Source organism: Tiliqua scincoides, chromosome 3 (assembly GCF_035046505.1).
Source record: "Tiliqua scincoides isolate rTilSci1 chromosome 3, rTilSci1.hap2, whole genome shotgun sequence".
Taxonomy (NCBI): Eukaryota; Metazoa; Chordata; class Lepidosauria; order Squamata; family Scincidae; genus Tiliqua; species Tiliqua scincoides.
In genome coordinates, this window is record NC_089823.1 from 214,359,428 (window position 1) to 214,376,483 (window position 17,056).

Sequence of the window (17,056 nt, forward strand, 5' to 3'; positions counted from 1 at the left end):
GTGTGTCAGACTAAGACCACAGGAGACTTGAGCTGAATTCCCCACACAGGCAGGAAGCTCACGGAGTGCACAATCCTGTGCATGTCTACTTAGAAGTAAGTCCCATTGTGTACCAAGGGGCTTGCTCTCAGAAAAGTGTGAATAGGATTGCGGCCTGAGTGACCAGGGGCCAGCTGCTCAACCTGACTCCTACGAAATGTTTTCCTGTACCTCACTATATCAACATTTTAATGTGTGGATGTGAATGTTTTGAGAAAGGCTTGTTCCATTCCTTCCCATGATTCCTCTGTCTGCCCTAGAGAGGGCTTTAAAATCCAGAGAACTCTTTAAAAGTGGAAAACTCAGCAAAATGATTTCACTGAATGGGAAAAAGTTAGGGACATTGCTGGAAAGAAGGTGCAGTCTCCCCATTTCCAATGACCACTTCTGCTGCGGTCATTTGTCTGTGGCAATGCGAATGCAGCCTTTCACTCTCCTCTGGTTTTGCATCTCTTTTCTGAGAAACGGTGTTTACACTTCCTCTGTACTTCTCCACACTCTGGTTTAAGTTTAGCTGAAAGACTGCAACAAGCGAAAGCAATGCTGGTGTTCCTTGGACGTGCTCTGTTGCATAAGCAGCCTTCATTCTTCTTTAGTATTACCTGCCAGGATCTTCAGTTCCTGTTAGAGCCATGCGTCTGAGAGAACCTTTGGAGAAATGTGTATGTGGCGCCAACCCATACCAGCATGTGCTATGCCTGTTGAGTGTATGTCTGAAGATTTTCTTGTAGTGTAAATTCCAGATTCCCATTGCAAGTCACAGTCAATGTCTTATTGTTAAGAATATTTATATACAGTTTTTCAACCAATTTCCATCATTAATGTACTTTTGTAAGAATGCTTAATATGCTTTTTCTGTTTCTTTCCTTGTCACTATGCAGCAGACTTCCTCATCGCTGTTCGTTTTACACTCGAGAGTACACCAGCTCTTCCTCTTTTTCTAATTATTTATCCTTACTGTGCATTTTGGGGGCAGTTTTTAGGGCCATGCTTGCAGTTTTTAGGGCCATGCTTGGTCCAATGTTTGCTCCTTTCGGAACTTGCTAACCTCTACAAAGCCTTAAAAAAAAAAAAGGCAGGGGAGACAATCTTCGAAAGATATCCATATAAGGAAAAGCAAAATTTGTCTGTGTATGCAGTGATATCCGAAGAGCATAGGAGAGGGGGGTAAAGGGGGTAATTTGTACCCAGGCCCAGGGTAAAAAGGGGGGCCCAGGAGCTCAAGGAGGGAGCCCAGAAATTTCCTGGGATCTGACATTTTCCTATCTACTCAGACTTGTTGCCCATACGGGATGCTGAGGACACTACTGATGCCATATGGGTAAGTAGACCTGGGCTCCAAAGGCTTTTCCAGCTGTCTCTACTTTCCCCTCACCCTTCTTCACCCCTCCCTGCCCCTATTCTGCTCACCCATCACCACCCTCCCCTGCTCTGTTTCACTCCCTCCTTTGCAAAGGGGCCCAAAAGAAACTTTGTACTCCCTAATAAAATTCCTCTCAGAGGCCCTGGATATCTGTACTATGAAGATCAATGAATATACATGTGCAAAAATCAGATTAATAATTTGTGAAAAAAGAAAAGCATTAGAAAACATGAACAGGGATGACAATGGTCAGTATATAAAAGGGGCTGTGATACCCAATGAAGGAAACCTGTCACCTGATTAAAGAAATAATAACTGACTAAGGGCCAATCCTATCCAATTTTCCAGTGCCAGTGCAGCTGTGCCAATGGGGTGTTCACTGCATCCAGTGGTGGGGAGGCAGTCACAGAGGCCTCCTGAAGGTATAGGAACATTTGTTCCCTTACCTTAGGGCTGCGTTGCAGCTGCACAGGTGCTGAAAAGTTGGATAGGACTGGGCCCTAAGTTGGCAAAAAGTGCATATGATTTAAAATAATACTTCCAAAGAAAACTATTATTTGTTCTTAGACAATGGTTAGGCTTTTGTCATGGTAGGGATGTAGAAGAGGCACTCCCAATGTATAGGAGAGAGAAACTGGAGTGCGTTTTCTAAGCATCTGCCTACACTTTTGTGTGGGGAGGGTACACACTTCCATTGAAAATCTCTATTTCTTAAAAAAATATGCATCTTTATTGAGTTCACTTTTAAGCTGATCCAAAAGTCTGATCCACTTATGCTGCTCCGACACAGTTAGCCACAGCCTCCACTGTATCCAACACAGCTTAGGAACAGGCTGGAGGCCTCCACAGGGTAGGGGGATATATTTCCCCTTACCCCAAGTAATGCCTCAGCCTGCCCAATGAGGCTACTTAGCTGGCTCAAATCCAAGCAGCCCTGTGTAAGGCTGATCCACCCCATTCTGCCTCATTACACCCCTTCCCCTCCTCCAGGACATCGTCCCATCACCCTACCCCTGCACCACTGAGAGCTTTACCTACCTCTAGCAGCATCCAGGGGCTTGGATTCAATGCTGGAGGGCCAGCTTAAGTCCTGGGCCCCCCCCCCCCGTGCTGCCTAGACCAGTGTTTCTCAACCAGTGGTACAGGTACCACCAGTGGTAAGGGGTTATCTGATGGTACTTGCAGGACCCTTCGACACCTGCCAGCCAGCACTGAGACCTGGAATGTGATGCAAAAACAGTTGTAGGAGGCTCGGCTCGGTGGGCAGAACTACAAAGCATGCTTCTCTGTGCTTGAAAAAGCTCTCTTGTCCACCCTGAGCCTCTTAGTGGCGTTGGTCGCATTGCATCTGGCCTCCCAATCCAGAAGTAATGTTGTCAGTTACTTCCTGTGGTACTTCAAATAGATGGACCTTGTGAAGTGGTACAGCAGAGGACAGAACTTGAGAAATACTAGCCATAGTACCATAGCACTAGTACATAGAAATACCATAGTAGTTGCAAATATGCTTTATGGCATGAATGTGAACAGCAGCCAGTGCCGGTGGACAGCACAGTTACGATTGCACTTTAATCAACTCATTTCTAATAGGGACATTGCAGTAAAATCAGTGCCTACTGTCTAAAAGGTCTAAAAGCAACTGTCTAAAAAACAACTGTCTAAAAGCTGCTGTCTAAAAAGCAACTGGAAGTGAAATGAAACTTAGCACAGGAATTAAGTGCTATTGGATGAAGTCTGCCCTGCTCAGCTTATTGGAAAAAATAAATAAAAACAAAAGCACAACATGTTGAAGCCTGTGACTGAACTAACCAGTAGGTGGCGCTGTTGGTCAATGTACATTTTGTTCAGAGGCTGTACGGCAATGACTCCTAATAAGAGTGTCAAGGAAACTTTAGACCCAGGCTAGGATAAGAGAAGTGCTCCATGTGAGCCCATAAAGAAGTTGCAGCAGACGCACCGTAGTTTGTGAACCCTCCTCTGCAGTTGGACGCTATAGTAGACTGCAACCCCCGACCGTTTTCAAGTCAACAAAAGCAAGTAATGATTCTGACAAAGCTCAACTCCCACTCCAGCTGCTCTGTGACACCCAAGTGTGGGTCCACTGGGAAAGATCTTGTACCTACTTGCAAGCCTAGATTATAGGAGTTTGAACAGATGTATGTTATTATTTCTTTATTGCTTTGAGGAAAATATGTTAGAACTTACCCTTTTGGTTGACAACGAGAACTGAAGCCTTCTGACTGGCTTGCAATGATTATCCTTGTTACTATACTGAAAAGACCAAACTGCGCATCGTGTTAATAACATGACAGGTTTAGTTTTTATTTAGTAGTGTTAAGGATCTGACGGAGACTGAAGGAGGGGGGCTGTAACCCGCTGACCCTCACAATCCCAGTCGGATTGCCCTTCCCATCCAATTGCTATTTGACTTGGGAGGTAAGCTCCCATTAGTGCCAATGTAAACTTCCCACTTGGGGTAAATAGCAGCTGCAGGGAGCCTGGTTCGGATCAGGACTGTGGCAAGGCAAAGGTTAAAGCCTCTAGTCCCCCATGCTGTGATCCTAGTCTGAAAACTCCAGTTTGGCCCTAGTCTGAATTCCCCCCCTCCACCCTGTAATTGCCATTGTATAAAATAAGACGTAAATATTAGGGTGGCACAACATAGTTTGACCCTTGGCATGTACCCTATGACTAGAGGTGGGTGAAAACGGTTTTAATTTTACATGAATTTCAGTGTTTTCCAAGGCTAGAAGTACAGAAAGCAGTGTTGTGAGTTTTTATTCAAAATTTACATAAGTATAAATTATAACCACTTTAAAAGTACACTAGATTGGTGGTATAGGCAATATAGTGTCAGCAGATACAGCTACAGTCATTACCAATGTACCCCCCCCCCTTAAATGAGGGCAGAGCACCTGGCGGCAGAGGGACTCATCTGCATAGACCTCCCAGCATACTTTGCAGCAGAAGGGGATGACTGAGTGAGGCATTCACTGTGAGCTGCAAGGACCCCAGCAGCAAACAAGCCTTCAGCTCTTCCTCAGATGAAGAGGTCCAGGAAAATAGAAGGCGTAACTATAATAGTGGTGATGTGTAACATGTGTTGGTCTTTATGCTGCACACTGTGAAGTTTGCATCCAGCAAGTGTAAACTGGTTGCGCTGTTGGAAGGAAAGGTCAGAGAACTAGAGTAGGGGTCCCCAAACTTTTTGGCAAGAGTGCTGCATGAAATATCCAGCACTGTGCTGAGGGCTGGAAAAAAACATAAATATAAAATTTAAGTTGCTGCAGGTGGCATCTGGCCCCTGGGCTGGGGTTTGGAGACCCCTGGACTAGAGGAAGAACTACCATCCTTTGCCAAATCAAGGCATCTGACAGGGGAGGACACCAGGAGGCAGGTTGTCTTGCTCTCTTGGTTGCTCCATGAAGCATTTGGTGGGCCACTGTGAGATACAGGAAGCAGGACTAGATGGGTCTTTGACAGCGGGGCTCTTCTTATGTTAAGAGGTCCTGGACACAACACACACAGAACTTCTTTGAAGGCAACAACCTATGAACAACCTATGTACATACAGCTATGAACAATGAGACCTCCACAGGGGAAGACTGCATTGAAGTGAGTGACAGTCAGGAGAAGGAAAGTCAGAAGGCATGCTGAACCACTGGACCTAAACAGCCTATTCCAGTATCTCTCAGATGCTAGCACTTCTGAAGACCCCCCCCCCTTGCAGACACCAACAGCTGGCAGAACCAGACAGAGATTTGGGGGACTGAGGCCCAAATCCTAACCAACTTTCCAGCACTGAAGGTTGCCAACCATTCCAGCACTGACATAGCTGTGCCAATGGGACATGTGCTACATCCTGCTGTTGAGTGGCAGTCACAGAGATCTCTTCAAGGTAAGGGAATGTTTGTTCCCTTACCTCAGAGTTGCATTGCTCTTACCTCGCTGCTGGAAAGCTGGCTAGGATTGCACCTTAACTTGGCCAAGGATGGGAGCTCTAATAAAGTCCTGTTGTGCCTGGAGGATAACTTCATCTTCCAGAAAGTGGAGGAAGGAATGAGGGGAGAGGCCATCCTCAACCTGATCTTAACCAATAAGGAGAAATTGGTTGATAAGGTCAAAGTATAGGAGCCTTAGAGGAAAGTGATCATTGGAAGTTGGAATTCTCAGTCTTATGGGAAACAAAATATATGAAGTAATAAATAAAAAATAATGAAAATGGGTTCTATTTGCAGACTTTTTTATTTCACCATCACTCTTTTCACCCACCTCTACCTATGATGGATGTTTTGAGATTATGATTGAGGAGTTTCATACAGCTGTAATAAAATGTTTCAGTGAATAGTAAGGTAAAGTGTCAGCAGAACTTCAGCTGTAATGTTTGTGCTATCAATGAGTTTTTCTTATTTTAGGACCCAGTACGTTGGTGTGTTTGAAGAAAAAATAGATCACTCTATGTTCAGGGCTGTAGGTCACACTTGCCCAAGACAATGCAGTAACAAGACTTTTGCCACCCTCCAAAGTACCATAAGTTAGATATGAGCGATAGGTTCCCTGTAACTGCACAATATTCCTAATTAAAAACTACCGTGTACACTGAGTCTAACTTATGGAGATTCAACTTATGGATGGCCATGTTGGCACTTTTGTGCAGAGGGCAGTCCATCTGTTCTTGAGATTTTGCCCAGGTGCGCTACGCTGGCAAGAGCAAGCTGTTCTGACTTATGTCCATTCTGGACAAACCTCTAGAGCGGGACCAGGACATAACTTGATGACTTACCATATAGTGACTTCTCTTCCACGCAAACCCATTTCACAAAGATTATCTCCACAATTTCTGCCTTTCTAGTTTTCTTTCAAGGCTAGGCTAGCTAGAATGATTTGCAAACCACATTTTGCATCTTTACTGCTCAGACACAGTTCTGGACAGTTCTAGAAAATGAATTAAAATACTGTAGATTTAAATTCACATAATTTCCACGTATATGATAATGATTTTTAGATTGTGAGCCCTTTTGGGACAGAGAGCCATTAGTTATTTGATTTTTCTCTGTATACCGCTTTGTGAACTTTTAGTTGAAAAGCAGTATATAAATACTGTTAATAATGTTAATAATAATGATCTCAACATTCAGCAACATAAAGGGAGATTGGTGTGAGGAGAATGCAACAGTTGATCTAGCAAACCAGCAAGGATGGTTGAGAAGAAAGGAACAAGTAAGCTAATGTCTGAATGAGGAGTTAAAGAAATACAGGGACAGATTAGGGCTGTTTAGGTAAGAGAAGTAGGATGGTTGCTACCTTTTTACAAACAGAAGCTCTGTGCCTTTAACACAACTGTACAAACAAAGAACACTGTCCCTCTTGGGTATTGCCTGTGCCAGGAAAAGCTTGCACTTATTGATTTCTTTCCTTGACACAGCTGTTAGACACAGAACCTCTGGCCATATCTACACTGCAGAGTCAGACCAAGAAAGACCAACAGAAGTTGAAGGTGCATCTAAAATGGGTAGTTCAGGGGAGTTTTATGTAAAAAAAAAAAAAAAAAGGTGCCTTGATTTACCTAACAGAGAGGGGGAAAGTTGTTCCAGCCATGTTCCAAACAATCTTTCTAGAGATTAGTGTAATTTCAGTAACACAAGCACACTAAAAAGCAATAAGTCACATGGCAATACATGTTGCTAGACTACTGCATCCAATTAGCAAAACCTGTTTCTTTTAAAAATATCTTTACACTGAGTCAAGGCCATTGTGGTCACTCACTCCGCTGACTTACTTGGAGTTAAGTCTTCTTGTGACTTTCATGTGTTAGTAGTAAATACAATGCACACTTACTGTTTATCAAGAAGTAAACTAAATATTGAAGTAGCTCAGAAATAAAACCACTTTAGAAAAAATAGCAATCTAGCAAAATATCTGCTACAAGTGAAGGGAAAAATGGTTGATAGAGGAAAATCTGCAAAATGTTTTCTGATATGTGCTGTTTAGGATGGTGACACTTTGAACAGTATTTATGTATGTCTGTACTTTCTATTTACAATGCAATAGCCAATTTTTTTTTGGGGGGGGGGGTTTAGTTACAAATAGTTTTGTACAAAACTACAAAAACTATTTGTTACAAAATAAATAGTAGTTGGTAAAGGTGGCAATAACCCGAATCCCAACCCTAATCACCTTCTTAGAAGCCAGCTCCACTGAAATAAACCAGTCTTAATATCCCCCTTCAATATTTGTTGGTTGAGGAAACCCACTGTGTTCAGAAACTCTCTTCAAAAAAATAAGTCTTGGTTTCATCAGGAGAAAAAACGCCACATTTTGCAAACAATTGATCTGTCCACTCAAGTGAACCGCAAAGCTTTTGCATGGAGCTGTTCTGGCTAGTGCATCAGAGTCTGAATACTGTTCTACATCAGAGCATTTAGAATGATTAATTAGCTTGAATGAGTGTTAGTGATCTTCAGTCTGCCTATTCAGGCTCACAAGGGATTATGAATTATCTGAAGTCAGTGTATTCACGATAATAAATTAATCTGGAAGCGTTTTGTTCAGATCATAAATGATTTCATGGGTAAATATGAATAGTGCAGAAGACAAGTGTGCAGCTGTTGTCCAAGTATTCCAGATGGTAAATTCTAAACAATGGAGAGCTTGAAAAGGATCTTTCAAATGAGAGATTTGGTTTACTATTTGCCAATTTAAAATATTTCTATCCCATTTTTTCTCATCAGGATGGCTCACAAGTCAGTTAAAAACCCACCTAAACAACAAAAATATGAAAAACAATCCACAATAGTCGTAATATATGTAGAAATAAGCAGAAACAGGCAGGAAGGGTAAGATGGTATACTAATCATAAGATCACACTACTGAAAAATGCAAATATAGAAAACAAAAGATATAACCCCTTTGAAAATCAACACAGCTAGGTGAACCTCCAGTGACAGAGAGCCCCATAATATATGTGCTGGCACTAAATAGACCCTTTCATGTGTGCACATTCACCACATTGCCAAAGACAGTGGGACCCATAAAAAGACCTCTCCTGACAACATCAGAAATGGACAGATTGTCCCTTGGGCCCAAATTATTTAGGGCCTTAAAGGTAATTGTTGTATTGGTAGCCAGTGCTGTTGGAGCATTTTTGGTATTACATAGTCCAAAAGACCTGCTCCACTCAGCAGGTGAGACACTGCATCCTGCACTAGCTGTAGTTTCTGGTTATTTATTATTATTATTATTATTATTACTGTTCAGAGGCAGCCCTGCATAAAACATGCTACAGATCTTGAAGTGACTAGAACATATGTCACCATGGTCAACTGCCTCAAGAAATGAGTGTAGTTGGTGCACCAACCCAAGCTGGGCAAATGCACCTCTCAATAGTGTCATCACCTGGACATCCAGATACAGAACTGGGTTGAGAAGTACTCTGAAACTGTCAGCCTGGCTTTTTGGAAGGAGCCAAGAACTTGAGATGGGACAGGGGACAACAAAATATGTCATTAGTCATTAAATTATCTCTTACCACTGTAAAAATATAAATAAATAAAACAGCAAAAATATTTGACACATCAACAGCTGATGTCTTGGGTACGAGTTTCTTTTCATAAATTCCTATTTATTAATTACATATTACCATACTACATAACAATTACATTTTAGCAGCATAGAAGAAGGTGAGCTAAAAGTCAGGAATTTCACCTCTGTTATGAACTCCACAGATGGCCTCAGGAAAGGTACTGTGCTTTCTCAGCCTCAGTTCTCCCAGTTGTAATATGGGCTAACAACACTCACTGATCCACGGGGTAGAAGAATTACAAGGTAATATGCAGTGCTCAGAATACTTAAAAGTAGTGGTCCTCAAAACATTTTAGCACCAGAACACACATTTTAGAATGACAATCTGTTGGGACCCACTGGCTATGATATCATTAACCTGGAAGTGATTTAATGGCTGCAAGTGACATCAAACAAGAAAATTTTTAACACCCTCCCATACAACCAAATCAAATCAATTAAGTAAATTAAAAATTTACAGTAAATTAAAATTTTACTTTTAAATAAAGAATAACCCTTCTAACCCTCCCAAGCAGTTGCTGATCTGTTTTAAAAAAAATGCCCCAAACACCCCAAAGACTGCAATCCTATCCACGCTTACCCAGAAGTAAGCCCCATTGACTAGCATTGTTTAAAGCACATGCAGAGTAACCTGTAAGAAGTACAGATCTGTAACATTTCCCCAAACGCAGTCACACCACAGTAGCATCAAGTCTAATCCATTTAAAATAAAATACACATTGAAATGAATGGGGACCTACCTGAAACTGGCTCACGACCCACCTAGTGGGTCCCAACCCACAGATTGAGGAACACTGATTTAAAGCGTTATAGAACACTAAGATCATATGTGATGGGAAGAAGTTACATTGGTGTATACACTGTATAGAGAGGGGCAATTTTGGCCTATTTTCTCTTCTATCTGCAGCCCTATGAAAATGTGTTCTTGAGGTTTGCTGTACTCTCAAGAGCAGATTTGGGGTGGGAAGGCCAGAAGAAAAGGAAGATAATCAAGCCTCCTACTCAGGCAAACAGGATTTTTTCTCCTCACAGATGACCTTAAAATGCAGCCCAAAGTACTATTAGTATTACTCACATTTTATATTACCAGACTACTGTAAACTAACAGAAGATCAGAATTGTTGTGTTTTTGTCTCGGTGGGCACAGCACACTGATTAACAAGTAGATGTTAAGGCCATACTGCAAAACCTGTGGTTGAAACAAAACCACTAGAGAATTGCTTCATTTTCTTGGTAAGGAAAAGGTCAAGCCTGTTCATGTAATCTCACCCATGCTCTGTAGTTGCTATCCATCTCTTCTTGGAAGACATGCTAGTCAACTGATGCATGCCTTTTTCCAGCACCAAAAGATATCATCGCTTCGCAGCAGGACTGAAACATAGTCCGCTGCATGAATGGTTATGACTGTGCCCATCTGCATTTCACGAGGCCAAAGAACCATCAACTGCCCTACCATGAGAAGCAGTCAGCCTATCCCCTCCCCCTGCTTTCTCTGTTGTAACAATTTCCCATTGTTTGATTTTATGCAGCCTTGTCAGCTGAAGAGAGGGGCAGAAATACTTTAAATAAACAAACAGGCAGCAAGTTTTATCAGGAGGCTTAACAGCCCAGAAGGCACATTCAAGAAATCATTGTGTTCCATCTTGTCCTCAAACAAGTCAAAAGGGCTTTTTCAGTATGTTTGGTTTATATTGACTCAGCGGCTTGTACCTAAGATTAGTCAGTCATGACTACGTTCCATTGATTTCGATGGAACGTAGTCATGATTAAGCCATTTCTGCCCAACATTGCGTATATGAAACAGGAACCAAATGTGTACACCTGTGGGCTGGGCAAAAATGGGTTAACTAATCTTAGAATGCAACCCAATGTCTTTTACTGTACATTTTTCTGCATCATATCAAACTATCTAAGCACATCCAGCTACGTTTAGAAAGACAACACAGAGAAGGTATATTGTAATTATCAATAATTAGAATAGTTATTAACAATGATCTAGATCTTTGTGAGAAACAAAGTAGGTGAAATCATATTTGTAGCCAGTGTACTTAACAGCTATTTTTAGTTAATTTGCTCAAAGCACAAGTAGTTTGGGTTTATTCACAGTCAAGGCACATGTTTATGTTGTCCCTGTTGGAAGCAAACCTATCGCCTTCTTACTGTGTGTTTGATGCAGACAGCAGGTCTGACCCTGACCAGAACATAATGACACCTCTGGTAGGAAAAGATGTTGCCTGTTTAGACATTTCACCCCATTTGAACTTTTAAAGCAGATATTTTACACATCAACACTACTAGCCAAGCAAAATAAATATTCTAGCTTAACTGGTTTGCTTATCAGGTTGTAAGCACTGTTGGCTGGTGTTGATGCCAATGGGATAATTAAAAAGCAACCTAGAGTAAAACAGCCAATATTATACAATGTACAATGCCGTTGTACAAATCAATGCTGTACCTGGAGTATTGCTTATAGTTCTAGCCGCTACATCGCAAAGAGGATTTAATGGAACTGGAGAAGGTATAGAAGAGAATGACCAAAATTATTACAGGGCTGGGGCATCTCCCTTACAAGGGAAGGCTAGTGTTTGGGGCTCTTCAGTCTAGATAAAAGGCACCCTGAGGGGGGACATGATTGAGACATACAAAATTATGCAGGGGAAGGATAGAAGGATGTTCTTTCCCCTCTCATACAACACCAGAACCAGGGGACATCCCCTAAAATTAAGTGGCAGGAGAGTTAGGGCAAACAAAATAATTTTTCACCTAGCATGTAATTAATCTGTGCCAACTCCTTGCCACAGGTTGTGGTAATGGCACCTGGCCTAGATGCCTTTAAAAAGGGATTGAACAAATTTATAGAAGAAAAGTCTATCACAAGTTACAAGCCGTGATTAGCATGTGCAACCTCCTGGTTTTAGAAGTAGGCTACCTCAGAATGTCAAGTGCAAGGGAGTGGCAACAGGATGCAGGTCTCTTGTGCTCCCTGAGGCATCTGGTGAGCCACTGTGAGATACAGGAAGTTGGACTAGATGAGCCTTTGGCCTAATCTAGCAGGGCTCTTGTTTTCTCGTGCACACTTTGACTTGAAGAATCTGTTCATCAGAGTACAAACTATGGAGTCTGAGGAAACATATAGGACCTCGGTTGTAGAAGGGAGACCCCAATACAAATTAGTACATTTGCATCCTTCAAAGAACTCAAAAGAAGCTTCAATTGGTGGTCCAGATAGTTTCTCATCTAGGCAATTTTCAGCATCAGTTCCTACATTTGTTTCAACTATTCTCTACCAGTAGATTCCCTCAAGACAAATGCTCCATGTCATTCAATAGTAAGTGGCAAAAAACCAAAGTTGTTAGCTCAGGACTCTTGACGTCAGTGAAGTTACACTATTGCCATCTATCAACAAGTGAATGGTGACTTAAGCAAGCAAAACAGTCCAAAGGCACAACGTAACAGCAACAACGGTGACTGATCTGTCTGTTCAGGACTGACACTTATTCTGAAAAGATTTCACAAATTTTACAGACCTAGCAGAGTCAAAATAGATCAGTCAAGCAATTGTGTTCAAGCCAAGAGCAAATCATAAGCAGCTTGCCTAAAACACCACCACACTGTATACCTTATGACATATGAGTACTTTGCTTTGAGTTACTGGCACATCAAAGAGTGGATGGGTGCCCAGTTGTAAAATCAAATTAACAGAGAACAGATTTGTCCTTTAATCAATTGTGTTCATTGAAATTGACTGCTGAATTAGCATAAATAAGATTGTAATCTTTAACCAAGATGACCCTGAGACTCCTAATAAAAAGGAGTTAATGACCAAATTTTTAATCTTACCTGAAGAATGACTTGAGCCAAAATAAGGACTTCTGAAAAAACTTTCAGATTTTAAAGTAATTTATTGGAAATAATTCTTGGATAACAAGTGTTTTCCATTTACAGAGCGTGCTGACAACTAAGGATAAGAAATATAGCCTTCCAATCACCTGCCTATCAACACCACAACCCTGCAGGATTATTTGCCTAGTTAACTTTTCACTCACACAGCCCTTTAAATTGTATTTCTCTGTGGTTCAGTTACCTGCTCCAAAAAAAAAAGTTTCCAAGAAAGAATATCCAGCTTCGTCTTTTTCCTGTTATGTTCTGCAACAAGATGTTTGTAATGGCAAGGACAATTCAGTTTTATGTCTACTACCCTGTGATAATTAACTCACTCTTACATCATTCTGCTGACTTCTACTAAGTTTACATGCTGTAGAATTTAAAGGAAAAAAAAGCTTCAACAACAGCAATATAAAAATTTGGATTCAGCGGCATGTTTTTAACCTGCTAACTTGTTTTAACTGGAGTAGTCTTCAGGCTGCATGCTTGTTAGTGTCCTTCAGATGAGTTACAATGAAGAATTTAGAATTATGGCACAAGTCACCAGTGCTACTTTGCACTCATACCCCCATCTTTACTTTGAGTTGTTCTCAAGGGTATTAACCACCCCAATGAAGAAATAATGGCATAAGAAAACATTGACATTCCAATACAACATACAACAACAGCTAAGCATTTTGTGACAGTTCTGATGCATTTTGAAACTGAAGAGGTTGTCTTTTAATGTAATCTATGGCCAATTAAGAGCCACTGGTTTTACACTAAATTGTTTTATTCAACAGTCTCCCAAGAAGCATGGGACAAGGTCTTCCACCAGTAATAATTTGAAAGTTATTCAATTGCCACATGCTACAATAAAACTAAGCTATACATACATAAGATGTTCTTTTCAGATAAACAATATGCACAGTCCGCATCCTTTAACTGTTGCATGACTGTGCTTTCAACTAGTCATACAATCACTATTTGATAAGCTTAACCTCAATTTTAAATAAAACCACTTCCATTTATACAGTAGATTAACAAAGATCAATGTTTACATATGATGCAGTCACTAAGTATCTACATGGCTTACACTTTAATATATCAACATAAAGCATGAGTTTGATTCACAGAATAAGTAGGTCCACGATTGTAAGTTAACAATAACTCTTTATTGCTTTATACATGTGGTGCTTTTTAAAGGCACTGTGGCATGGACTAGAAAACCTGGAATGACTTGTGAAGGAACCTGGAATGACATATGGTCAACATGGAAAGTTCTTCAGAAGCAAGACAACGAATTTAAATTCCAAGTTATCAAACATCAGGAACGAGAGTTCATAGTTCACAGGAGAAATGTAACCATCTTGTTTAAAGATCAGCTCTTTCACATGCCCATCCTGATACTCTGAATAATCTGGAAGATAGCTGCAAAAGGAAATAAAATTAAGATATTGCTGACTAAACAGGTCATGTTAGAAGCTGTCAGAGGCCACTAGAGAGCTATCCATAGACATTACTGATTCAACAGATTTCAGAAAACCCTTCACAACTCAAAAACAACTGTAATTTGATTCTAAGCAGCTGCATAAGGCAAACATTTTACTATTCTTTGTTTCATACCTGGAAGTGACAAAAAACATGAAGATGAAATGAAGCATTAGATGCACTGTTGAAGGCTACATTATTTTTATTTTGCAACCCACAAGTGACAAGATGTGATCCTATTTTCACCTTCCGAATGCTACTTCAATAACTGAAGCAGCATAACATTAATTTATGGCGGAGTTAAGTGTTACCAATTCTGAGTTTCAACCAAACTCTTTTAAAGTTGATGCATGAAAAGTGCTTGAGGTACTACACCAAACACTCCCAGATTGCGTCATTCTCCTCAAACTTAGATGAAAACCAACTTTCAGCCACTGGTCTTTACCTGGTTGGATGTACCCTGATCAAAACAAGGTCATAATAGCAACAACATCAACAACTGGGAGAGGATTTTGAAAAATTTAAGATAAGGAAAAGTGAAAATGTGTGCAACAGAAAGGGAGGGGAAACCAGGAAATTAAAAGTCGGTACCATGTTGCAGTGGTTGCAGAATAAATGTGGATCTTGCTTATGAAAAGATGAATACCACTTCAAACAGTATCATATTACAGAAAAATGCTTCCAGTTCTTTGTCTATAAACAACCCATTTGAACTAGTGGTCTGGATTTTAGCCATGACAGTATAGTCAACCCTATACTTGTTTACTAAGCAGTAAGTCTCACTACGTTCAATGAGGCACACTCCTTGGTAAATGTGCATAGGATTTCAGCCTTAAAAAGCAAGAAAAGATTATCAAGATAAATACATTATTCTTCTAATATCCACAGTAAACTGTAAAGAGCAATATTACATTTAATTACCTAATGCAGCTAAAAGCAGTAATCTACCCATAATGAGATGTGATAAGCCTGTCAAAGTCAATTATGAACCCATAGTATCAGACCCCTTCTTTATCTAGTTTTGTCAGGTAGAAAATAACACAAGTAAACTCAGAAGCCAGTACAGTCCTCCAATATGTTCAACAGTCAGCCTAATTCCCATAGATGTATACAGAGTCAAGGCTGATAAGCTTAGAAAAGAGGTTAACTATCACATGATACTCTTAATGACATCATTCAAGTAGCTTGCTTGGTATAATCTTTCTTCCTTTCTGTATGGCTTTATTCTAAGCTATCTGGTGCATAAGCAAAAACTACTCTATTTTGGCTACTCACAACAAAAGGCTGCAAACCCAAAACACACTTCTTAAGAAGCAAATCCCACTCAATCCAGTGGGCCCTGCTTCCATGTAAACAAGTCCAGGAAAGTGCTGAGAAACTGAAACTCTAGGCATACTTACAAGTAAGTCTCTTTTATGGAAACGCTTACGGCCACAAAATTGTGTCAATGGCAGTGTGGGTGTAGGATTGTTCAGGGAAAATAAAAGACCCACTGACAAAGAAGAGTGTAAACTAGCAACAGTGTGTATGTGGAGGGGGGAATAATCTGCACTCCCCCCCAAAGTTATCCTGCGTTTTCTAATAATTGTAGATACCTCATAAAGGTAATAAAGACCCACGACAAGAACACGGAAGAAAGGACAGCTGCTAAAAACTCACACTTGTCAAGCTGGAACTTCCTGTAACCGAATGACGTTCCAGAGCGAGAGATTCACCATCCGGCACCCACAGCAGCAGAAACCACGCCAGGGTTGCTGCTCCAAGTGACAGCCTACCGACACTTACCCGATCCACACACCACGAAGATGAACAGCGCCAGCAGCCAGGGCCCCACCGATGCCTTCTCCTCAGGGGCGTTCCTCTGTGGGGGGGGGGGGAGAACTGCTGTCAACATTGGGGGAGAAGAGAAGGTAGCAGGGGGAGCTGCAGGAGAAGTGGGTGCCGCAGACACTGGCATTTGGGCTGGTGCGGGGCTCCCCCCTCGAACCCCCAATCTGCACCCGCCACCCCAGGGCTCAACCGAGTCTCCAACTGTTGGCTACCATCCTACCTGCAGCCCTACTGGCTGTAGTGGGACTCGCTTCCCAGTAGGCAGGGCTGGGACTGGGCAGTCCAGAGAGTGCCCTGTGCACGCTGGCTGGGGAGGGGGCGCCATGACGGGACCCAAGAAGGGCCCAGCCTGAGGCACCTTTTCCTGGGAGGAAGCCCACTGACTGCAACGGGGCTTACTTCCGAGTAGGCACAGCTGGGGCTGGGCTGCCAGGAGACGGCCCTGCGCAGGCTGGCCAGGGAGGGGGCTGCATGGGGGGCCCGGGAGGGGCCGGAGGCAGCGATCTCCTGGGAGGGAGCCCCATGGACTCTGGGGCCTCCTTCCGTCCTGCCGGGGAGCTCCACGGGGGCCCGGCTCCGGGGGAGGCCCCGGGGGCGACGCTCACCGAGGTCTTGGCCACGTTCCCGCGCTGCGTGATGTTCTTGCTGTGCTTCTCGTTGGCCATCCGGATGCGCTGCTTGGCCACCATCTTGGCGAGCTGTCAGTCGCTCCTCCCGCCGCCACTCGGCTCTCCTCGGGCTGGGGGGCGCCGCCGCCTGCTCGCCTCTGCGGCTCCCTCTGGCCAAGCGCCGCGTAAGCAGCAACTGCCCCCAAGGCAGGCTCCGCCCTCCGGACGCGCGTCACCCGCGGGCGGGGCCGCGGCCGGAAGCGCGGTTCGCTCCACTAAC

General features: G+C 42.4%; 1 protein-coding gene across 1 annotated transcript; it reads right to left on the reverse strand.

Moving 5' to 3' along the window:
• Window positions 1-12,865: 12,865 nt before the first annotated feature.
• Window positions 12,866-17,048, reverse strand: SERP1 (stress associated endoplasmic reticulum protein 1). The gene is made up of 3 exons (XM_066621217.1): window positions 16,774-17,048; window positions 16,124-16,199; window positions 12,866-14,278 (listed from the first exon to the last, which is right to left on the reverse strand). Exons 1-3 carry the CDS (start codon window positions 16,855-16,857, stop codon window positions 14,238-14,240), a joined length of 201 nt encoding a protein of 66 aa, XP_066477314.1. The 5' UTR covers window positions 16,858-17,048; the 3' UTR covers window positions 12,866-14,237.
• Between the last annotated feature and the right edge of the window lie 8 nt (window positions 17,049-17,056).